General features: G+C 46.8%; 2 protein-coding genes across 2 annotated transcripts in view; both read right to left on the bottom strand.

The window, feature by feature from the left end:
- The window catches only part of OIT3 (oncoprotein induced transcript 3), a 28,544-nt gene extending 5,002 nt beyond the window's left edge, over nucleotides 1-23,542 (bottom strand). The window contains exons 1-7 of the mRNA XM_080598399.1: nucleotides 18,551-23,542; nucleotides 14,510-14,884; nucleotides 13,924-14,034; nucleotides 10,535-10,657; nucleotides 7,638-7,760; nucleotides 2,269-2,429; nucleotides 1,326-1,741 (exon numbers count right to left, since the gene is read on the bottom strand). Coding sequence (XP_080454525.1) covers nucleotides 1,326-1,741; nucleotides 2,269-2,429; nucleotides 7,638-7,760; nucleotides 10,535-10,657; nucleotides 13,924-14,034; nucleotides 14,510-14,884; nucleotides 18,551-18,614 — 1,373 coding nt within the window. The 5' untranslated portion in view covers nucleotides 18,615-23,542. The remainder of the gene's footprint in view (nucleotides 1-1,325; nucleotides 1,742-2,268; nucleotides 2,430-7,637; nucleotides 7,761-10,534; nucleotides 10,658-13,923; nucleotides 14,035-14,509; nucleotides 14,885-18,550) is intronic.
- A 143-nt stretch (nucleotides 23,543-23,685) lies between these two features.
- The window catches only part of MCU (mitochondrial calcium uniporter), a 76,822-nt gene continuing 75,362 nt past the window's right edge, over nucleotides 23,686-25,145 (bottom strand). The window contains exon 9 of the mRNA XM_080598407.1: nucleotides 23,686-23,715. Within this exon, the coding sequence (XP_080454533.1) occupies nucleotides 23,701-23,715 (15 nt within the window). The 3' untranslated portion in view covers nucleotides 23,686-23,700. The remainder of the gene's footprint in view (nucleotides 23,716-25,145) is intronic.

Here is a 25,145-nt window from a genome sequence, read left to right as displayed (position 1 = left end):
GCAGGATAACAGCACCAAAGGGGCTGCTGCTGCCTTCCCCACCGGGAGGAAAACCTTTCTTTACCAGAAACGTCCTAGCTGCTTGCTGTGTAATTCCTCAAACCACTGCTGCGGTAAATAAAAGAGATGGCATTTTCTGCCTCCTCTCATCTCTATTCAGCTCAGGTTTTGGCCACTGTTTTGAAGGGCCATCATTTTTACTCGTGGTGGGAAAGGAAGGAATGTTTGGAGCCTTGAGTTTGTCAGGGTCCACAGGGACAGCCAGGGAGTCGATAAATCAACCCTCCCGTTACAAATCTGCTCACAAACCCCCAAAATGTCACGTACTGACGGACCGCAGCCTCGGTTGGAGGGAGAGCAAGTAATGCTGAAACCCTTGCGAGAGAGAAATGAAAGCAGTATCTTTGTGTGCTGTACTCCCTTTTGCTACCAGACAGTCGCACAGGACCTGTCATCACCAGCTGTGACAGTGGGTGATTCAGCCTGGCAGCCGAGGACGCAATTGTTGTCCTTATTAGACAGTTTGGCTGGCAGAACACAGGGCTCACACGAGCCCAGTCCCTTAACCGGTGGCTCTGACACTCGAGTATGCCTTTGGCAGGACTTTCCTGCCCAGAGGAGAGCAGACTCGCTGTCTGGTGTGGCTGCCAGGCACTGCTGGGTGCACACACGCCACAAGCAACGTGGCATCACGGCACTGCCACCCCAACGAGCCCCTGAAAACAGGCATCACCTTAGGAGCCAGAGCAGACCCCGACCTCTGACGTGACCAGATCCCCCCTGAGCTTTTCACTAGCACCTCCTGGAAAGATCACTGCCCCCAAACCAACCCCAGTGGGCCTAGGGTCCTCCCTGCACTGATAACAGGCATCAGGGAGAGAACAGAGCACGGGGAACTCTTGGAGCTCCAGCCAGCACCAGCCACGGAGTCTTCTGGTGCACGCTATAGGAAAAAATAAAGAAACTTCCTCCAGTTCCTGGGCAGCTGCATGGCAGTGGCACACAGCCACTGGGGCGCTGCTGATCGACCAGGAACTGCAGGCTGGCAGAGAGGACGTCAACAAGGATCTCCTTTTTACGGGAGCCAAGTCAATTATCCACAGGTCTAATTACAGAAAAAGATGCCCCATAAAGGCTGCACTTGCAGCACCCTCTTTTACTGTCCCCCCCACTTTCTCCCAGCATGACAGGATGGGTGCTGGCTGCTGGTGATTACGAGGAACACAGCAGAAGTGACAGCACTTCCCGGGTCACACAGGCAGCGTGACTTAGCCCACTGCCACCTTCCATCCAAGAGCCAGCAAGGAAGGGAACAGTGAACTCACCCGTCTTGAATCAGGTAGTACTTGAGGATCTCATCGATTTTGGAGGTGGGAGTGGCAAAGCAGCTCTCTACCAGTGTCTCCAGTCCATTGACATGCACCAAGGGTTCAATCCCAAAGTACAGAGAGTCCCGAAGCTTGAGGGTGGGAAGGGCACCCCTGTAGGGTTCATCAAAGTCTTTATCTTTGAAAATCTCAAGAGTGAAGGGGAAGATGCCCTGGTTGCGACTCATTATTTCCAAGGGCGAGTTCTTTAGGTTGGGCACGTAACCTTCGGAGATGGTGTACCGGCGCGGGAACTCACAGGTCACCGGGATCAGCAGCTTGCTGGTGCGGACAATGATGTCCCCGTTGCTCCCTGGAGTCTGCTTTGGCAAGCCGGTCACCAGATTGGTGGCAATGATTTTATCATTTATCACCTGCAGCAAAAAAGGGGGTTTAAAGGAAAGGGGAGGTCACTGAGAAAGGCCTCTCTGAAGTCAGATCAGCAGCTGAATTTATCTTGTGCAGAAAACTCAGACATAAAAGAGCCACTGCGAATAGAGCTTATGAATTTATCCACTGCAAGTAGAGCGATATTCATCTTCACTAACTACCCAAGGGCCTCTGCCAGTTTGCTGCTAACCTGGATGCACTGGACTCCTGCACCAAGCAGGGGAGCTGGCTTCCAAGTTGCCACCCACCTGGTGAAAGGCACTCTCTGGTTCCTGACCAGCTGCCAGTGCAACCTCCAAAACGTGCTCTGGGACCAGATACTGCCTCAACAGGAGGCTCAAGAACGGCACCACTGGCCTTTTCCACACCAGGATGATGGTGAAGCCACCTCTGTGAAGCAGTAGGTGAGCCTGCACCCCCATGCTGATGCAACTTTTTTCCCCAGAGGCCATGAAACAAGTCCCCAAATCTGAGAGATCCCAAGAGGCAGGACAGCAATGGTTGTACATACATCCACAACGGTGCCGCAGGACTTCAAGGAGAAATGGATGTTGACGTGAGTGCCATTGGATACCCCTTTGCAGGAAGTGTTGATGAGGGAAAGGTCCAGGCCTCCAACCAGGTCCTTTGGGATGCTCACCTCAATAGAGCTCGACTTGCACAGCACTGGAACTACAAGAAAAGGCCCAAAATAAGTCCGCACTACAAGTCTACCAGGGTGCTGGGGAAGGGCTATATCAATTACTATGAAAAAAGGGGGATTGTATGTTGCATTTATAATTCTATCTTGCTGTAGTAATTTAAGTACCTATCTTAAACTCAGACCTATGCAGCAGACCTCCTGAGCTACCACTGCCCCAAGTTTTCTGGTGCAGGGCTGCCACAAAAGAAGACGATGATGACAGCTACACAGCAGCAGAAACTTAGCTATGCAGCATTTCCAGCTACACTTTATGCTCAGCACAGGTCTGATTGATTATCCCCAGCACTGCTGTCCTGGGAAAAGCCTTTCCCAGAAACAGTTATCAAATTCACAACACCCCAGGCAAAGCCATTTTTAAGACCCTTTATCAGGTTTTACATCAAACACAGAACATGTAAAAACAAGGCAGAATGACTCCATATGGATGCCTAGCCAAAATGGAAGCATCTCAAAATGACATAATAATCAGTATTTTTATGAGCAACATACCCAGCTCTGACAAACTCAATTAGCTCCTTCCACCTCTTACCAAACTATTTTTAATTTTCATAAAAGACTTCCAAGTGAGCTTTATTTTTCATTTAAATTCTACTACATAAGAAGTGGGAGAAAGTGCACAGACTGGACAAAATGGAAAAGGTAAGAATGGGAAATAACTTCCATTATAGAAGTAACTGTTACACGTATTCCTTGGTTGGACACATATCTATTGAGTTAGATATAGGGCAAGCATACTGTTGCTTGTATTTTGGTCCCTTCTCAACCAGAAAAATAAACCCTCTCTAGAATTATCATTTAACATATTTTAAAATCACATGACAAAACTTTCTGCAAATATACCTGCTCCCCAAGCTTTTCCTTAAAATTAATTATACTCCCCATCCTTGACATTCCCATGATCTGTCTCCCCCTAATTCTGATCAAGTTTATATAATCTAGGATTATGGATTTTGGACACTAGGAACACTTCTAAAACCTGTCCCCTTCCAAAAGAAAATTCTCCTGTCCCAGCTAAGGTATATTTGTAACAGTTACTGTGTATCTGGAGGGAATATATTTTTTTAAAAGCTCATTATTTTCAAGGTGATATGCTAAAATATATGCAGCGTGCCCAAAGCAATACGCTCTCCTAATGACATTACTGGGTTAGGATGGAAAATTAATGAACTAAGAATTACCTGAACTTTTCCCCCACCCACAGAAGAAGGCAAGTGGGAATAACTGATCAAGTCAAATGGCAAAGCTCACAAGGAGACAAAGGGACTTGGAGAACGCAGTGCAATGCAGACAGAGAGAAGAATATCCCCCGGAGAACGGAATGGCTCAATGCGGGTTTAGAGCTTCACTGTTCTAGTGACTCCTTGATGAATACAAACAATGCTTTCGTAAGGGTGTACTTCTGGGCAAGAGGGTTTGGATCCCAACTGCAATTCTGCAGAGTTCAGCACCACTTTTGTTCATGCTGTGTCTGTTTCTAAATGTCTTTGGCACTAAAGGGAAGAAAGGAGAAACAACTGCACTATTTAACCACTGCTCTGGCACTGCCCATGTGCCTCCCACCACCTAGGCACAGAAACAAGTGCATGAAAGCAGGTGTGGCTATTCCTGTGAGCAGCTCTGCTTGTGATTCAAGCTCACTCACTGCTGCTGAGCAAAGCGCTCTGGGAAACTCCTCAGAAGAACTGGTAATGTAATTCAAACCGCATTAGACATTTGCACACCGAGGAGTAATCAATAGTAGGAACCGTGCTTCCATTCTCTCAGCTTCACGTTGTGGTGCAAGCAGAGACTGCTTGCAGCAGCGTGATTCGGCTCTGAGCTCTCCTGGTTCCCCCAGGACAGACAACGAGGACGCGGGGCGGCTGACGAGGAGCTGTCAAGGCAGTGGTGACCACGTGCAGGCATTATTCCAGAGCAGGGGATGAGCTCCCGACTGCCAGGACCGAGATGCACAGCAGAAATGAGTAATCCTGGGTGCCAGGGAACCCTCTTTTAGTCACAGATCTTTGCATCCACTCAGGGAGCTGCGCTCTCCTGTCTTGCTGTCACAGGTGCACCCCGGCCTGGCTCAGTGCAGCCGGTGAGGTTCCTCGAAGCCTCACTGAGGTTATGCCAGTCAAACGGGTCGGTTCCTCACCCTCTCACAGAGCATCTGTGAGTGCTGACACACTCCTTGTTACGCACCTTGAACAACTATCCTTGCCTGCAAGGTACCCTGAGCACGGGAGGAAGCTTGTGGCCAGGCCAGTGCTTACACTGCTGCCAGCAGTTGGCACCCTGATCCTTATCCAGCCCGTGGCTCCCTCCTCAGCCTCTCAAAGAACAGCTGCTCAGAGCAGGGGCTATCGTTTTGTGCAGTAGAACAAGCTGTATCGTTTTTTCTCAGTAGAACAGGCTCCCTGCTGCTGGGGAGCCCTGAACCACTCCTACAAACACAAATAAGCGACACCCTCATTCCCTGTGGAACACACACACAGCTTGGACATGGGAGAGGAGAAAAGCATTTCACCATCACACTTCAAAAAGAGGTGGGGTATGAAGGTGGTCTACAAAACTCCAGGTGGTATGGCTGGCTGGGATCCTTGTGGGAAAATGGCAACCCAGGCTGTGATTTCTGTGGGGGAAGATTAATATTTGTTCTGAAAATACAGGCAGTGCAGGGGAGGGTTGATAAGGTGCAGATCCAATGCTCCAGGCAACTGTGCCTGCCCTGCACCGTTAATTGTATCACTATAAACCTGATTAAATGCCATAAAGAATTGTGTGGTACGGTTTCAGATATATTCTGTCATATCTCCTCAAAATTGCAGACCGCTGGATAGGGACATAAATTCATGAAATGCAGAAGAACAAGCAATCTTGCTTGATGAGATGTCGTATCCCGAGCCCCAGCTCGGCACCCGGCAGCGCTGCCAGTCTCATTAGCAGCCTCCAAAGGAGGAGAAACGTTGGCTGGGAAATGTGTGGCCTTCTATCCCTGCTGGGGTTGCCTTGGGGAGCCAGACTGAAGAACATTGCTCCTTTCTGGCCTGTATCCACCAATCACACCTTCAAGCAACAAGAATAATCACAGCTCTTGGAAATCCCCATCCCCGCCTGGCTCTGCTGGAGCAGTAAGCAGCACCGAATCCCAAGGGCGCAGTGCTCACCCCTGGAAACAGGATGACAGACTCGAGGTGTGAAAAGGAAGCTCAGGTTGCACCCTAAATGAATTCAAAATGCCAAAGCAGGGGATTCCAGGCAGCAGAGGGCAACTCAGCCCTGCTGCAGGCAGCCATCAGCCTTAGCTTTGCCTGCAGGGCAGCGAAGACAGGATCTCTGCAGAGGCAGCACTTTCTTCCAGGCTCTTGGCAAGTCTTTTTCTGCTACATAAGCAATTCCAAGCACTTAGGTATGTGAGCGGTGGGGAGAGAAGGGGATAAGGAGATGCCACCGTTCCTGTGTCAATCCCGAGGGAGTGAGGCTGGGATGTGGCACTCCAGAAGAACAACCAGCTGCCCCAACTGCAAGGCTTGCTCCTTTCCAGGGACGCCCCTACATCATTCACCATGCACCTTCCTACCAGGAGACCCACAGCCAAATGGCCTCCTTTCCTGCACGGCCACCAGCCGCCCTTGCCCCGCAGGACCAGGCTTGTGATGTGGGTTAACAGTCACACGCACATGGGATAAAACAGACACTGCTGAATCCCTTTCATTCTTGAAATGAATTTCATTTCATTTCTTGAAATGAAAGGGAATCATTATATATATATATAAATACCTGTCTTTCCTCTAATTCTTGTGCTAATTTTATATGACTGCAAAATTAGCCTTGTATGGCTTGAATTTCTACAAAGCTTAGAGCAGAAATTACACCAAGTAGAATGATTCCAGAAGCCCCTCTGGGGCCGATCTGCCGCGTTGGCCACCATGAAGTCTGTATCTGTTTCTCTAAGTGATGCCTGGGCAGTTTGTAACACATTAGACCACCAGAGATTCAGCATGGTCTGTCCCCACCAGGGCATGCCCCTTCTCCAGCTTTGTGCCATGTCTGCCAGGACTACAAAGTGGCCTGGTAAGTCAGACAAGGCCAACAGAGAACATGACCTCTGCCTGCCTTTTGTGCACCCACATCGCTCTCTCAGCGCACAGTTCTGAACTTTATGCCCCTTCAGCAGAAGATCACAGTAGACATCTCTGTAAGACGCAGGCTGCTCGTTGCTTTCAGCACCTCAGGGGGTCAGCTAGATGTAGGATTATGAGGCCCAAAAGATTCCTGGATGCAAGTCCTGGATTATAAGAAATCACTGCATGAGCAGCTACAGACTCTCTGCTTAACTCTCAATAGCCTCAGGACCTTCCTCCCTGACCCTCTGCTCCCTGCACTCACTGCTCGAGCTAGACTGTCTCCTGGGAGCCTGGAGGTATTTGCACAGGAAATCTCACTCAGCTCTTGCAACCCAGGAAAGGGAACCTGTTTATTCCAGGCACATGCCATAGATGCACGTGAGTCGGCGAGGACTTACTCCTGGTGTGCAGGAATGGAGTAGGCTTCACATGGATGCCTTCCAAGAACAGTGTTGCCCTTGCCTCTATGTAGAAGCAGCAACAGTCAATTTTCAGATGCAATCTTGAGCAGTTTTCCATGGGACAGCAGAAAAAAAGTACCAGTAACAGAACTAGCGTCTTGCTACAAGGCATGGGAATGCTTACTGGAGTGGCTACAGAGAAATTGGGCAAAAAATGCCTCTCTTTTTTTCTTTTAACCTCATTCTTGGAAGCGACTGAACTACTTCAGCTGAAGTTTCAAAAGCCCGCTTTGAGGCATGGAAAATTTCAGTTCTAGTAGCGTAAATTTGGCAAAGGCATAAACAGCTGAAGCAGAACAATATAATGGGAGGTGTAATGCAATCTCAATTGTAAGCGAACACTGCCAAACCCGCCTGTGATGCAAGATGCACCCAGCTGGGTCCTGTGTCTCTCTTCTGCTTGGTAAAAAGAGCCTTGTCCCGGGCTGTCAGTTCTGGATGATCTGTCTGTCGTTCATGACAAAACTCCATTAACCAAAGTGAAAAGGAGAGACTAACAGAACACAAGAAAAACAAGAGGAAAAGTCCCTTCAAATACGCTTTTCATGTGCAGGGACCACAGGCTGTCAGGAGGATTCTTTGCCCGGTCTCCTAATTGTTGACCTACCTTGGCAAGTGTGGTTGTCTTCTGACAGAACAAGTCCCCTCGGACATTCACACTGGTATGAGTCTTCCACTTCAATACAGGTATGGCTGCAGCCTCCATTGTTATTGTGACAGCCTTCGATTTCTGCAAAAGACAGGAAAATCAGCACACCCTGCTCCACAGGAAGCTATGCAGGCCCCAGCATATTCACTGACTAACAGCGTGACCAGCACAGAGCTAGCAGGCAACAGCATGGTGAGAGTTTGCTTCCAGGAAGATGCAGCGCAAACCTATTTTTAATTGTTCAATTCCTGTGTTTACCATTTCATCATGAAGTCAACAAGGAATTCCATGAAAAAGCTTACCAAATTAAATCACGTGCTGTAACTGACTTACACAAAGAGGCTGAATGGGCAATCTTCAGCTTGGCCCTTCCTAGCTTCCAAGACATTCTCTAAATCTAAGTGTTTGTGTTGTTTCTTACCTCAGAAAGGTGAGGGAAAAATGTCTCAGGGAGGACAGACTCCCAGGCAGCCAGTTCCTATCCCCAGCTGGGAACAGCAGAGGGAAGATATGAGGTGGTGGCATAACAGATACTGCTGCATCCCCTTTGTAAGCTGAGGATGAAATTCTGCTTGTAGGAGTTTATTTACCAGGAATTTTGTTTGTTTAAGAGTGAGTTTTTGGCTTAGAGGCTTGCTCCCGGAGGTGCATTACTACAGGGACAGAAAGATGCAAGCTCATGGTGTAAGGTTGGTTCCACTCCTAAATTTTTCCCATCTGAAGGGCAGAGGAGAGAGTGCAGCACAGCTAATTGGGGGATTTCTCATGGTTTTTCTTACACTGTTACTGTTCAGGTGAGGCTGTTCTTTGATAATCTGAATTTTCATGTAAAATATATTCCCAGCCACTACAGCTGCAGAAGAGTCTGAAAGGGTCATCCAAATATACTCTGAAGATTTGAAAAAGTAAAGGAAATAAGATCATTTCCAGTTGTTGGTGGTCTTCTATGATTTTCTATAAAGAATATATCATGGATGGAGGGAGTGGTTGTTTTAAATTATCTTCCCTGATTGATTTTTTTTAACCCTTTGTGATGAATACTGCTAGACGTTCTCAGCAAAATAGGAGTAAATATAACGTGTATGAATCACAAAGACAAAATATTTCTCCCTAAGCCTGCCATCACAAACAACTGTGTGGTTTTAACTGAAATGTAAAGAAAACAATGGAAAACCCATACTCAATCTGACACATTGCATGGAAAACAACAGCCTCAACACTCCACATGAGTCAAAGTAACGGGTAAAACATTGTAAAGGAAACACTGAGATACTCTTAACCCTACTCAGTCTGACCAGCTCAGGTAATCAAGCTAAACCTCTTGCATTCATTCTTTTCAGCACCAGCTGTGCGGTGGCTCACAAGTAAATCACATACTCTAATGGCTCACAAAGCTGAAGGCACATCTTCAAAAATACAGCTCACTAACAAGATTGTAAAAATCCCCAGCAGCAATGTTAAACTCATGGAAAGCACCATCCTTCTTGCAGAAGGGGAAATTAAATGATATATCAAAGGCCCTAAATTCCAGCTTTGGAAACGGCAGAAACAAATGAGTTTCCAAGCGCAGGCTATTCCAGCCCTGACAGAAGTGTGCAGTGCTCAAGAATACAAACTGCCACGTAGCACGGCTGCTTTATGTGACACCCCGGCAGCTCAGCGCTGGATGTGGAAGGGACAAAGCCTGCTGATCACTTTGGGCTTCATACAACTTAACAACTATTCCAGGAGCACTCTGCGCAGCGGCTTTCCTTGGGGAAGTGTCATTGTCTGGATGACTGATGTTTTATTAACAGAGCTTGGAGAGGACATTTTCACAAAAGTGAAATGAAAGGTGCTTTGCTGTGTAAGGGGAGAAAAAGGGACAAAACCTACAGCTTGGAACCATCTGTCAGTGTACCATAAAGAGGGGTGGTAGCCAGCCCAAAAATACAATGTCCACCCCTCTCTCTTTCTCTGCGCTACGGATGCCTGCCACTCAGCAGCTAATGTAAGGCTGCATGCAGGCTGCAGATGTACTCAGTTCTGGCAGTTAAGTGGCTCCAAAGTGAGACACTTCGGTAACTATCAGTCTTGTCTGAGGCCCCACAGTTTCCATGAGCATGCTTGGGCTGACCAAAGAAAATGTCAGGCACCAGTCAGGATTTGCTGTTTTTTTCCTGCCCAAAGATGTTTGTGCATTGCTAGTGACAACAGCCCAAAACAACAGTTTGGTCTTTAAGTCCCTGCCAAGCCACCAGTCTAAACTCTTCAAAGATTTTCTACCTTGCCGTGCCACTACTGGGAGGTAACTGCAGTAGCTGCGTACAGCAGAGCCCACAGCTAATCCCTTACAAAAAACAAACAGGCCAAATGCAGCCCTCATCTTAACTCCGGCTTCTGCTCACACACAGGCTCCCTCTCTCCTCTGTCTCTGTCCTGGGAGGCAAAGAGATCCTCATACTCTAGCCTAATCTCATGACGTTACCCCACACCTAATGTCAGCTGTGAAAGAAGAGTAATGCTAAATCTTCCCCTCCACACTTATCATACAAATCTCCCGACCACATCCCAGCACCTCCAGCAATAACTGGCTCTGTTCGGACAACCAGTCTCTCAGATGCACTGCTGCCTTTGCCCCTGCAGAGAAAAACACAAGCAAATCCCAACAGAAATGAGCAAGGCAGGGAGCACAACCAGGAGGCTCCTCTCTGCTTGATTAGAAGGCTGTTTCAGTAACAGCGCCACTGGCAAGCAGAGAAGTGATACGAGTGACATTTCATCCCGGCTTCAAGGGGCCAAGACAGAACTCGCACGGCCAGGGAAAAGGAATGATTTACGCTGTTCCCAGCAGGCTGTCAGAGCTGAAACCTCACCTTCACAAGTCTTCCCGTCGCTTCCCAGCGTGCGCCCAACCCCACACTCACAGCGGTAGGAGTTCTTCAGGTTAACGCAAAATTCGCTGCAGCCTCCGTTGCCCTGCTCGCATTCATTTTCATCTGCAAAAAGCAAACTGTCAGAACGTGCCCGCTGGTAGACACATCTGGCAAAAAGGGGCTGCTATGGGGGAGCGCTGGCTGGACTGTGGAGTCAATTTCCTAGCCCCATGATATCCCACTAAGCAATAAAGACCTCTTTAGTGACAGCAGCAGTGTTTTGTCATGCCGCGTCTAGCCCAGGAGCAAAGCAGTCGTGGGGAAAAGCTGCATGCATGCAGCAGCCATTTCAGAGTAAAGATGGACACAGTCCCACTGGGAAACTTCCAAACTGGTTCCACATCCTGAGGGAGCTCGTGCTTTCATTTATCTTCTCATCCTAAACCATTCCCCCCCATTCACAAAGACGTTACAACGGAGTGAACATGACTTTCCTACGTGGTGAAAGCAGGTGAATACCAGAATCTGTCAGAAATAAACCCTATCTATTTTTGCATCACACCTGCTACTGCTACATGTGTACAATTACCCTGTAGCAACTTTAAATGATTCAACCTTTATTTCACAATAAAGACACAAGAATAAAAAACGGCTGTAAACATATAAACAAAGCTGAAATCAAACTAAAACACATAATGAATTCCATGGAGCTTCCCCAAGAAAATCACATCCTGAGAAATTTCAGCATTCTGTCTCCTTGCCCTGGTTCTGGCTGCTCCCTGCCCCGGACAGCTCAAGTGCTCTTGCAGAACAGAAACAGGTATTTGTTAACGGAAAAAGCACACAAGATGCTTTTGAGTCTCTCGGTAAAGCTGTGAAAATTTCTCCTGATTTTCTCTATTTAAAGGTTAAAGTTCCTCTCTGTCCATCTATCTGGTTTTTTTTGGAAAAGTACTTTGTTCTCTGAGATTCTCATTCTTCAGCCTTATTTAATCTCTGTGTGCAGTAAGTAAATCAAATAGGAGAGAGGGAGGTGCAGCCATTGCTATCGCTGAGCCACAAAACTGATGATTTCTCGCAGGCAGGCCAGAATGCTGAGGTAATCAATCACTGCTCACATGGGGTTTCACCAACACAGCTTAGGAGCTACCATTTACTAGCTGTCAGAAGCTTAAAAACAAGAAAAGACAAACACCACTTTAAGAGACAGGTCAGAGATGCTCTCTCAGGTGAAAGAGGTCCCAGACATAAGACAGTATCTGCTGCTTGCAGCCGTGGTAGCGGCTCCTTCCACAGGTGACAGAAATTGAGTATTTTAGCCAAAGAAATGTCTGCTACCCAGCCTTGGGAGGGAGGAAGCATGCCCAGGAGAGATACAAACACTTCCCTTTCCGCAACTCTACAGGCTCTACACTTCGCCTTCTAAAACTAAAACTAAAGCTGCTAAAAAACAGAGGGTGAACAGCAAAAGGGCTGCTAGCAAAGGCTCAGAAATGTTGCTAGGACATCCTAGAGCTTGGCTTGGGAAAGGGCCGTACCCAGCAATTCACCTTCAGTGGAACTGGTGGCTCCGTTACAAAACGTAAGAGCTAACTTTAACCCCTGGGTAAGTTTGCAAATGGCAATATAAATTGGGATCAGCAGTTCTACTGTGGGATTCAAAGCATCTAACATACTGAAGAGAAGTCAGCCCCGCGCAGGGGAGGTTCACAGACACAAGCTGCTTCGCATTACTGCAGCATCCTCAGCTCCCAGCGAGCTGGGAAGGGAAGAACATTCCCCATAGAGGAAAGGCACAGGAAAGGCTAACATAGACTTGTTTGTTTTCCTTGGAAGGCCGGCGGGATTGCATTCAAAGCAGGCATGAATGTGCAATTCCTCAGCACAACACAAAGTCGGTAGAAGGAAAACTGAGCCAGATGACAAGAGAGGATGCAGGCAGGTAAACGGATGTGATCATTACAGCTGAACCGTTGTGCCATCTGCTTATCGTGAGGAGAAGCAGCAGTGCAGAAATCCTGCCCCACCTGGCCTCAGAAGGATGAAGGTATCGCCAGCACGTGCCGGCAGGCCTTTCCTGAGCCTGCCACACATTTATCGAGTGCTGTTGCTTGCCAGGGGCACTTGTGCCTGCAGGTCTTGCAGAGAAGCAGCCGATAGATGCTTTTAATTTGCTGTGAGAGCAAAGTCAGTCTCACAGCAAATTACAGTCACTTGGCTGCAGAGAGATGGAGCAGTTTTAGCAAAACCATTCTGTAGAAAGTGTGAGCAAGCATAAATCTGCAGCAGGGGCAGGCTGCTCTTTCCACAGACTGCAACTGTGGCCCCTACCCTGATACCCACAGACAAGAGGAGTGTGAAGAAAGAAACCACCCACACCTGCTTTGTCAGCTAGAGTCTGTATGGAAAAAACTCATCTGCCACACAGCCTCCTGGACCAACTCTGCTCTCAACTTCTCCACCAAATCAATCCTCGGAGACAAAGATGAGATCCCACTTCCCACAGATGTTAGCACCCCTTCCTCCCCCCACATCACCTCTTCCTACCCATCAGCGTGGATCTGCAGGTCCCCAGCAGCCACCCCTTCCTGGCCCCTTGCATTGCCCCACCGACCATTTTCTTCCCAAGCCCTCGCAGCCCAGGTGCTCAGCACCACGCGCACAACAGCAGCTGTCCTCTCCTCAGGAGTTGATGGAGATTCCCTCCCAAATTCCTGAAGCCCGCCTTCCCTGCTCTGCTTTCACATGCTGCCCTCCGCCTCCACCCCTCCTGGCCGTGCAGGTCCCTGCCAGCGCAGCCACCAAGTGCCAGCCCCCTGAGCACTGCCTTGTCATACTGCCCAAAGCACTGAGGCTGTGCTGCAGCCTGCAATCCTTTTGCTTTCCTCCAGTCCCAGGCCCTGGCCAATGCCCCACAAGGGCAGGAAGTATAGCAAGGCTTAGCGTGTAGCCCCACGCCAGCCAAGAGTCTTTTCTTGGAGGAAAGAGTCTGGGAGGATCTCTCTAGTGACAGAATGCACAGCCCTTCCTGAAAACCCATGACGCTGTACCAAGATCTTGCAAGGAGACTGCTACTGGCAGCAGAGATGCTGCCCTCAGCATGGGCAACCTGCTGCTGGACCACGCAGAGAGCAAATCCAGGCTCTGTAACTGCAGCGCCAGGGGCACAGAATGCATTCAGTCCTGGGATGCTGCATCTCACCCTGTGGGGAGGGATCAGGAGCCATTTACAGAGTCAAGGACCTGTTCTAACCAGCAAGGGGAAAGTTCATCCAGCATACTTACTCTTTTGTATACTGCATTTAAAGACAGGGGATTGAGATGTGAGCAATGAAAAACAAAATGGAAAGAAACTATCAGGGACTGACACAGCTTGTTTCTGCACTTACCCAGACATGTCTGTCCGTCAGGTCCTAGCGTTGTCCCCAGGGAACATGTGCAGTCATTGGTGTCCAGGCAGGAGTCCTGGCAATCCACCACATCACAGATGTCATAAAAATCTAGGGCACAACGAGAGCATTGTCAACACAAACCACTGAGCGTGCACTGCAAATACTGCATTTGTACCGTCAGCTTCACGCCCCGCAGCCAGTCCATCAGTCACAGACCTGGCCCACAACAAGGAAGCCAAACTGCTGAAGCTGATCAGAAACAATCTGGTTTAATTACTGTAAGTCAGAGATGCAAATTGTGGCTTTGGTAGCTTGCCAAGGCAAACCACAGGGCCCATAGTGAGCATTAAATCATTGCAGCCAGGTCAGCTACAGAAGCTTTCCGCTAGCTGACTGAAGGCTGGAACTCACATAGGTGAAGCGGGCTGATCAGCACCACGTAGGCAGGCACTGCATCACCTGACATGCTCTGGGTGAGAAAGCAAAAATCAGTCAGTCTCTTGCAGATGTCTGGATCCTCACTACCTTTCCTGCCCTGCGGGGATGAGTGGGTTTCAGAAAAGAGCTTTCTGCAGCTACTTACGCCCGCAGTACGCGTGGAAACAAACGCTGGGCTTGGTCAAGTGATAGACGTAGTACCCTCCCGGACACGCCTTGACATCTATCGTGGTATTCCAGAGGCAGCAGTTGCCATTGAAGCTGGCGCAGGCCTGGCGCGAGACGATGCCATCCGCCTCGCGCGGGTGGCTGCCGTTCAGCCAGATGGGAGCATGGGTCCCGCAGTGGTTCTCGGGGATGCAGAAGGTAGGCATGGCGTCGCCAGCCATGCCAGTGAAGCGATACCACTCCCCGTCGATTTGACTGTCGCACGTGGGCTGGCCGTGGGAGCCATTTATCTGATGATCTGTGTTCCTCCAGGGCTCGTTCAGGCTGATGTAGGCAGAGCAGGGGTCCAGGGCTGAGACATGCAGCAAGACACAAGAGAGAACATCTAGCAGATACAGATTGAGTTGTTGACTTATAATTGCAAGGAGCGCAAAAAAAATTTCTTTTTCTATTCCTGACTTAACAGAATCATTGTGATAGATAGAGATCCCTGGGGTGAGGCAGCAATACCAGCTAACTAACTGCCTCATGGAAAATTCTGACAGCTTGGCTTAAATGTCTTGGAAGGAGTGAACTAACTGAGCTCTGACACCATTATGCAACAGTCTGACTTGTTGTTTAGCTGCTGTAGAGTATAAGAGGAAAAAAAATACATACAAGCAAACCTGAGGTCTGAGGAGTGATTTTTACCACAAGAAGTATGCCCTGGGAGCACTGGGTCAAGCCCAGGACATCCACCCTTTGGTCAAGTGCTAACTGAGCCTCTGCAAGCCCCTCCTGAAGTGACTGGTGATGTCCTGGAGAAGAGGACGAAGGTTCAAACAGGTTACACAGCCTCTCTAAAAATCCACCTACAGCTCATTTCAGCCCTCACAGTCAAGTTGCCATAACCACAGCCAGAGATCACCCTGCAAAGCGTCAGTTAAAACGTGAACTGCAAGACATGGGACAGGAACGCTACATTTAAGGCATATAGAAAGAAAATATGCAATTTCAGTTATTAGACTCCAATATAACTGCAAGTAATCTGCAAGCATAATTTATCAGCTCCTACTCATTTCAGGGCACAATTTTAAACAGCGGAATATAAGAACTGCCTATCCAGGTCACACTGGAGCTGATTGATAGCCCAGCAGACTGTCTCTAACCAAGAGAGGTGAGGTAGGAGAAAGTGACCCTGCTCCATTTACGGGACTTTTGTTCCTCATTGCGTCTTGTATAGCTGCGTACACTTGTGCCACGGTGAGTTTAAAGAGCTATAACTCAAATCCATCTAGTTTGGAAAATGCTGCAGTGGATCAAGAGGGAGAAGCAGTAGCCCTCTGTAAGACCACCCTGGTCTTCTGCAGGGACTCCATCACCTACTTCTCCCTCTGCCCAGTGCTGCCTACCTTCATGATTTATCTATTGTGTTTTTGCGGGATGATGTTGCCTCCCTGCATTTGACACAGCTTCCCCATATCTCTTTATTTATTATCTTAAAAACTAGAGAGCACAAGGGTCTGAATCAGGACCTTCAAAATGTTCGGCTCTACACAGTCACGTTCTTTGCAAGCCCACAAACCCTCTTGATCTCCATAGGAGGTGAGATGCTTGTGAGTGAAGTGTTTGTTTGTGAGGGCAAGATACAAACACGTGGACCTCTTGGTGGGTACTCGTCTGTTCACACCAGGCTCAAGGAGCGTGTTCCTTTTCAAGCCCTTTCTGAACTTTCTGCAAATAATTACTACAGAAGAATAGCACAGGGAGAAAAAAAATGAAGAATTAAAGCGTTCATTACATTTTCAGTCTTCTCCTAATTAACCCTGATTTGGCAGCTTCCTCACTACAAGCCCAGAGGTTTCATTTCCACATGCATTTAATACCTGATTAAGCACCACTTACCTGTGACTAACTATTCCCTATTAAGCGAAATGAATGCTAATATTGTCTTGAGTAAGGAGAATTGATTATCATTTGCTAGAAGTAGGCTAATAAAACCAATCATTCTGATTAAACGCTGGCAGCCTGGAATACACTGTACTTTCTGCATCACATTTCAAGTTCTAAAACTGTTCTCTCTTATTTTGCTTGAACAATAGCTGATGCAATTTGGGGTGGGGAGGACACATGATGTTGTTTCTACCAGAATGCTCTGGATGCAGACAAACCTTCTTGGTTCAGTATTTTGATGCGCTTCACTGACTTGAAAATGTGAAGTATATGTGCTTCTGACCAGGGACTTCAAGTCACCCTTAGTGAGCTGCACCCTCTGTAAACATCTGCCTCACTGACGTGCTGTCCTGTACCTCCCCACAAACACGGCATTTCTCTAGACTAAAATCCTTGTGCCGTCCTCAGCCACAGACACGTTTTGTTTGGCCTCAAATGCAGTATAAAAGACAGGAGCAGCTGCTGTAGCCACAAGAGCGCTGCAGAGCTGTAAGCTGGCGCAGGGAGAGCAGCTCTGGGTTACAAAGGTGCTCTCCAGTGCCATAATTCATCAGATATTCAGAGGAGCAGATCTGCTCTCACCACAAGCAGCCCTCAGGTCTCCCGAGGAGCAGAAGGAGGACTGCAGCAGGAGTCTCTGTTGGGATTTGGCAGGCATTTCTTCATGAGCTCTCTCTCTTACCTGCCTCTCCTTGCCTCCTGCCCTTACCCACAGACAGCAGCAGTGCTGTTCAATCCTATTCTCTAAAAGCTCACTTGACTTCTCAAGACCAGAAAAGATGAGTCCTGCCTTTTCTATGCACACAGCTGAAAATAGCTTCCTCTGGGCTTCCCTCAGTGTAATGCTCTTGGCTTCCACAACATGATTTGGTATGGCCTTAGGGTGAGTCACTGACTAAGATTAAAAGCTTTTTGTGTTAAAAGCCAAACGAGGCAAAGCAAGGAATGCCCTGTCAGCTTCCCAGCTGGGCAGCACCAAAAATACACACACTCTCATTAGCTTTTACACAGTATAATTAACTTTATGAAATACCCTTTGTAGATAGACTCTGCAAACACTCATGCTGAGAAATCACATTGTCTCCTAAACAGACAGGAGATAATTTAAAGACAAAATTTACTGAGATGAAGATGCAGTGGCTCAGAGGGAGCTGGAAGCAGGTGCTTCAGGGAAATGAGGTAGCACCCCGTACCCTCTTTCACTTCTCTGAGAGCTTCAGGATGGCCTAAAGAGCAGGTAGACAAGCAGGAAAAGCAGCCGTTGCTCTTTAGAGCACTGCAGACCTGCATGGCCCCCCTCGGACTGCCAACGCTGCCCCAGGCCAACCTCCCCACAGACACAAAGCGCTCTGGTGCCACAGCTTACTGACAACTGATTTGAGTTTTTATGAAGAAACTCCACAGTAATAAAGAACCAGCCAATCAACCTCTCTTCTCTTCTCCCCAGAGGCTGAAGGCGCTGGGGTTTTGCTCAAGACATACAACTATCTCCAGTCCCCTCCATTTTTCATGGCTCCATTTTTTTCCTCCCCAACGCTTTTTGTGTGGCCTGAGCAATTCAGCCTGACAAGCATCAGCCATCAAGTAAAGCTTTACAATTTGTAATCTTGATGATATCATTAGCTCTCTAGCTGACATGCTAACGTATATACTGGATGACAAATCAGGCTCTAGCAGGCATTCATAAGCCCACCATTCTCCAGAAATTAATCCTACATACACTGTGTACTGGAGGTCTGCTCTGGCACAAATAAGCAATGAAACAAGCAGCACTGCGTTATGACTCTAAATTCAGTTCAGATTTGCCAGAGAAGGGGTGAAAAAGTAGCTTAACAGCTATTTGTAGAGTCTCTCCTGCTAGAGGAGAAGAAAATTCCCCAGTGCTTAGCAGTGAAGATTCTCCCAGGAGGGAAGGCACTACGCTCTGTGACAAAGACCTTTCCACCTGGAAGAAATTTCACACCACACTCGAAGAAAAAGGATCTCTCTCACATCTCCCAGTCTGTCACCTAAGAACACCAATGCTCAGCACAAACCTTAAAGATGGTGAACAGAATAAGCTAGAAGGCAATGCCTCTTCACTCACCCATTAAAGACACTGGCTGCAGCTGGACAACAAAGCAGAGGCAGAAAAACAAGTACTGGAACATCCCACTCAACCGAGGCACAGTTACCACTTGAGTAAGAGAGCCTTGGAAGCCCTTGCACACGCTGTGCCTCTTGCAGCCTTCCTCTCAGTGCAGCTTCTGACCCCAGGCTTTCTGAAAAGCAACTGGGATAGCTCTTGTAGAAGTTTATCAGAGGAAGAAGCTGAAGGGATGTGGGGTACAACACCAGCCTTGACCTCTCCAGAACAGCTCTGCCCCTTACTGACAACAAAGGTGCAGTTACTGATCGATCTTGTTTTTTGGACGCAACTCGCTATTGTTTTCTTGCCTGACTGCCCCACGGTGACACCTCCACTATCTTATCTGGAGGGGAATTCTAACCAGGGGACACCCGGACATCCCGAAGGGATGGAAGAGAGGAGCAGATGGGTGCTCATTGTTATCTCTGCTCCTTCCCCAAGTCATACGACTTCATGGCTCCCCCTCAGTCAGAAAACGCCAGCTAGGGAGCTTTAACTGCAGGAAATAGTGGCCAGAGGAGAACTGAGCCTTCTGAGCAGAGATTGCAAATGAGTGCTGGGACTAGGCCTACAATGGGAACATCAGTCAAAGTGAAGGGCTGGTGCCCCACAAGGAAGTAAGCTGTTCCTATGTTAGACAAAGACCCTTTCCACTTCTGGTCACATAACCCAACCATCACAGAGATTATCAAACGAAGACAAAGGCATCTTTCTGCAGTAGTCTTATGTCCTCTGTCTTCTTTTTAAAAAAAAAAAAACAGCAAGAAACCCAACAGTACTGAATAACCTTCCACGCAAAACTGAGTAACTGAGAACCTCTGCCTTGCTTGTTCAAATAAAATCAGGCCATGTGGCAGGTCAGAACCAGGAGCTCTGCCTACAGATGAGATGACCACGTTAGCTCCCAGCTTTCTGAAATCTGTTCTCTACGAAGGCAAACCAAACACCATGGTTGTCAATGAGATACACCAAGGACAATGTGAATGAGCACAAAGGGATCTTTCCTTTCTTCCCACTAAGCTGTAGCTCCTACTGTGAACACTAGATTAAAATCTGTTTTAACGTGTATGTATACATAAACATCTGTACATAGGCAAGTCCCTCCCTGCTTCTGAACAGGGGTCATACAGCTTACCCCAAATATCATCTGCAAGCAGAAAGGTCTCCCTCAGCAGAGCGCAGCTAACCCTACAGCAATGGCACAAAGGATTTCCCCATTTCCCTTACACCCCCCACTTTTGCAGCAGGCTGGTATAAGGAAGAATGTCAAGGTTAATATGCTTCCTTCAAATCTCAGTGGGGGGGAAGAAAAGGCTTTGTTCTTTCCACTTTAAGTTTGCATGAGGCAAGGAATTGAGTATTTGGCTGCTCTGTGGAGATGGAGCACCTACGCTGTGCATTATAGAAATTTCTCAATGGTTGGTCTCTCTGTGCCTGGGTGTTTCCCTTGGTGGCGAAGCGCAGCATGCTCCACCCCAGCGGTAGAGCCTTTTTCAGTAGTGAATGATTACAGCGAACAACAAAAGCAGCTGTCATTGCTCCCACCACCAAAAAAAAATCTTTGCGGTTATATTGTGCTGACAGCTTGCGGTACCAGAAAAGTTTTTTCAACAACAGGAAAGAAGAACACATTCACTCCGTCAAGCTAGTAAGGCAGATAACCCTCAAAAGGTGAATGATGTGAATTCCCAGAAGAGAAACTAAAATTGAACACAGAATGATACAGCAAGGCAGGGGAAGTTATATTTGCCATTTTCATTCAGAGCTTGATTCATACCTGAGTTCCTGGATAAATAAAACTGACAGGTTTGAATTTAATTTTCTATTTATGTTAGAGGTGTGTATAGTTCTCTTGGAACCATTTTATTAGCAGCCGCTTTTATTTTGGAAGTGGTATATTAGGACTGACATGAGCACTGCTTTGACAATTATATGTGACTGACAACTAGTAGTTAACATAAGGAAATAAGTTGCATCACAGCAGCTTTGAGCCTCGAAGGTCTCACAAACAGTCCCTTTCAAGTTACCCAAAGGGACTAAAGACAGAGATGCCCCAGCATTTTCATTGCTGACTCTGACCCAAATCACTGTAACTATCTAGTTCAAGAAAAAAGTATAAAGCTGGAGAAGATTCAGCATGCTGCCTCTGAACATCCACAGAAAGAAAGACTGAGTCTTCTGGAATAAGAATGAGCAGAGGCAAGTCTTCTATCAGCATTTTTTGTTATTCTGCCACTTGCTCCAGGTGACATACACAACCCTGGTTTCCCCCCACAGAACAGCAGCTGGTAGTGGAGTAGGCCACTGTCAACCTCTGCCTCTGGGAGCTGGAGCAATTAATCCTGACGGGGAAAAAAAACTCTGCTGCAAACAGATGATCCCTTTCTTAAAGGATACAAACAAGGAAGGTGGTGTTAAATTAAAGGGCTGGGATTTTATTTTGGTACCCAAGAGATGGGACCTTCCAAACCTGCTCAGGAGCTCAAAGTCTTGAAAAAGGCAGCTAGCTAGGCTGGAAAGCCTCATGCTGTATGAAACGGAATGATGAATAAAGACGCTCAGTGTTGGCTGAGGCTAGGCTTTTTGTCAAACATTGATGTTTGGTGAAAGTGAGGTGTGTCAAGAGCACTTGGTGCAGGAGCAGCTCCTGGAGCCTGCCAGAGGAGGCAGACGGAAGAGCTAATCAACGCTTCCTGCCACCGAGAGCGAGGAGAGCCCACCACACGTGACAGGACCCATCTGCAATTAACTGGAGGATGTATGCTCACAATAAGCCTTGACAGGCTGCTGAGATGGATTGCAGAGTGTCAAGGACTTTGAGATAGCCCTCGTTTCTGTAAACAGTTTGTCCCAGGACACAGTGCCAATGGGAAGAGGTGCTGAGATCAGAGAGCAAACGCGAGGTTTGGTCAACTACGAGCGAACTCAACACAAGTAAAACACCAAGAGCACAGAAAAATCAGCCAAGCACACAACTCTCAGTGAAGAATAGTAATTTCCTTTCCCTTACTGAGCCCCCCCAGTACTGAAACTTGGTGTTTAAGAATGTTTTCCAGAGGTCCTACAGGACCCAGTGTTTCTTCCATGATCCTCAATTTCCAGATGGACACAGACAGCAAACACCCAATTGTAAAACTCAGCGGAGGCAGAAATAGGAATTGAACCATCTTTTACAAGCTCACAGAGTCACAGTGACACACCATAACACCAGCTTCCATGATGCTCCATGACTTAGACACAATGCAGGTTTGGTTTCCGTGCCTGTCTTACTTCTCACCCTTTATGTCAATGTAGAAATAAAACTGATTTTAAAGGGAATAATTGGAATAGGTAGAAAAATACTTCAGATGCAAAAAATTGTTTTCCTTATATGAAAACAAAATAGTTACAGAACATGGCAGAGGAAAGCAGGTTGTATTTACAACTCCACACAAAAGCACACAGTAGGTCAAATAAACTGCTCCACTGACTTAGAAAGACAAGGCAGCTTGGCTGGCTTTCCTTGACTGATGCAGTGCAAAGATTTGACAGCCAACAGCAGGTTCAGAGCACCATGCAAACCAACAGGGAAGCGTAAGAAATTGCAGCAAGGCGTTCATTATGACTGCCTGCCAGATAAAGAATTACAGGGACACAGAAAAAGGTTTTTTTTCTGTGGTCTTCAAGGAAAAGAAGCCATTAACACCTTCTTTAGAGCCTCACGGGCACAGCAGAGGGGAACCAAGTTTCTCCAAACAATTTTAAACTTGATATGTATTTATTCAAAAGTTCCCTTGCAGAAAAGGAGAGAAGAGAGGTCAAGCAAAAAAAGACAAAAAACAAAAACAAAAACCACCAAAAGTGGTAGAAAGAGGCATCTGAACACTGCAGCACATGTTGCTGTTCAGCCTTCATAGGAGCTTAAGAACACTGTGCTACATTACGATTCAGGCAGCACTGCCTGCTCTTAAAACGCTGCCAGTGGGACAGGACCCTATTACCTGCCTGTCTTTCAGGCATGAAGTAGTTCTTGCAAAACACTGTTGATGTTGGTACACAACAGTGCAAAGAACAAAAACATACATCATGCCTTTGAACATCAACAAAAGCAGAGACATGGAGATTAGAGGTTGAGGCCTGTGATGCCACCCACCCCCAGCAGAGACCAGGTGTCAGAGGAATGAGACAGGAGGCTTCCAGGGCTACAAACTGACAGGACCCCCAGGACAGCCCCTACTTCAGGGTACAATTATAGAATCTTACTTTACCCCTCCTTTCCCCACATCATCTGTAGAACAACAAAGTATGCGCAGGAACAATTTTGCCATAGCATTTCTTTGCTTTCAAAATAGGGATTTTGGTGCTAGATGTCACAGTCTTCAGTTCTTCTGGATGACAAAATGGAAGAGTTCTTATACAATTGTTCCAAGCAGTCTGCCTGCACACAGCAGCAGACTAAGGGCTGCTTGGAAGAAGAGGGTTTGTCAGCATTGCTGAACTAAATTTCAACAGTGATTAAAGGCAGCTCACAACTAACAGCTTCCAGCCCTCATTTCTGTCTTTAAAAACACACGAGAGACTTGGCTGTTGGAAAACTGGCCAATCATGACTTTTTACAGTTGGACATATTAAAAAATCTTCTGGCACTGAACATTCATCCTAACATTCCATGAAGTTAGGACAAAGTACACAGTCTGCTGATTCCTAAAGTTAACAAATGGAAGATATGCCGTCAGGACTAATCAGACCAGAACAAACGAAGGGCTTAGAAAGGAAAGAATAAAAGGTCAAAACTTGAGAGTTTTCCTCTCAAACAGCACTTGAACTCAATACAGAAACGTGCTAACAACACTTGGGATGTTTTAGGTTGCTAGGTGTTACACGCTCATACATGTTCTTATCCTGCAACCTGCCACAAGTCTCCAGATGTTGTCAGACTCCACAGGGAACTACTATGCTGGTCAAACCAAGGCAGCCCTTGGTTAGACCAAACATCTCTACTTCTACCTCACCACCTCGACTGCTCCTGAGATCCCTGTGTTACGCGGCTAGGTATAGCAGCAAGATCTCCATCCAAGCTTCTTCAGGAAAGCTATTATCTGTACCACCACGGCCTCAGTGATGGAAGGTCAGGAAGAAACCACCTAAACAGAAAGAAATGGAGGAAACTCAGGAGACGGCTGCCACACATGGAATATAGCTGGGGAAAATGATGTTATTCAAGAGCACCAATTCAAAAATTGAATAGTTATTTATTGTTCCAGAAGTACATTGCTCTTTTATACATATTTCATAAATGATACAGGATTTTACACATGTTCAGGTTTTATTTTTGTTGTGTTTCTTTTTTTAAAGAAGGACTTTTCTCCATGCTCCCTCCCTCATCCCAAACACACACCAAGGATTCAGCTACAGGATTGTGTTCATTTTTTTCCCCCTTTAAAACTCATCACACAAACAGGGTAAAACATAAAAAATAATCACACAATGTAATTAAATTGAAAGACAAAGGAAAAGGGGAAGGGAGAAAAAACTAGAAACATGCACCCATTCGGTCCAACATGCCATTGAGTGAGAAGAGGCAGCAATCCCAGCTGTGTTTCCACATCTGCAAGGCACCTGGCATCTAGTTAATACTAATTTGTTTTTCTTTTTGTTTTTAAACATGGTTCTTAAAAAAAAAAAAACAGAAGCCTCTTTCCATGACACAGTGAGGAGTAGTAGTGAAACATCAAAAAAGCAGCCAGCTTTTCTGTGTATAAAGCTTAGTGCTCCATCCTGTCCCTGCAGTATTTATCAGCAGGATGCTAAAAAGAGACTGACCCGCTTTGAATGAAGAGGTGTTTTATCTGCTTAGAAATCAGCCAGCCTTGGCTAGAAGAGAGGGCAATGGGTTGACTTTCCTTCCTCTATTTCTTTTAGCTAAGAACTAAAGATGTCATTAGCCACTCCTAAGAAATTGTGACCTGTGGGTGCAAAGTTCATTTAAAGCTACTTAAGTAGGGGAAAGTGCTAGAAAACTGAAGTAGTTCTGTGTCTTGCACTGTAAGAGCTCTGGGCTTTTGAAAAGCCTCTGGGCAAGGAAAATGCTCTGACCATATATGAAACCTTTCATCCCGTTACACAAACAATCAAATATCAAGTTTAATTATTCCACATTCCAAAACTGTTCAGTTAAACAAGAGTCATGATTCTGAGACAGTTTCATAATCCTTTTAAACCTTCATAATTTCATAGTCCAGGTGGCTATCAGATTTGGTGTAGGAAGAGGGGAATCGCCCTCTCAAGACTGAATATAAAAACTCTCATGCAATGCTGCCATGGATTTCTAGAAGGAGCTCAAGGGCATCGGGACGCAAAGTTTATATAATTATGGAATAATCCAAAATATCAATTATCAAATGTCCAGAAGAGAATTTGTTCCTTCTCTCACATGGCTACAATCAGTCCGTGCTACAAATACGCAAAGGAGGAAGTCAGTGGAGCACACGGGGTGGGGCTGGGGAGGGGAAGCTCACGGTTTTCCAGTAGAAAGCAGTCTTGTAGTAACTTTATAAAAGAGACCAGGTCTGAT

The sequence above is a fragment of the Anser brachyrhynchus genome (genome assembly GCF_964034855.1).
Source record: "Anser brachyrhynchus genome assembly, chromosome: 6".
In the NCBI taxonomy this organism is placed as follows: domain Eukaryota; kingdom Metazoa; phylum Chordata; class Aves; order Anseriformes; family Anatidae; genus Anser; species Anser brachyrhynchus.
The sequence above is the reverse complement of the archived record's forward strand: the minus strand, read 5'-3'. Positions and strand labels throughout refer to the sequence as shown.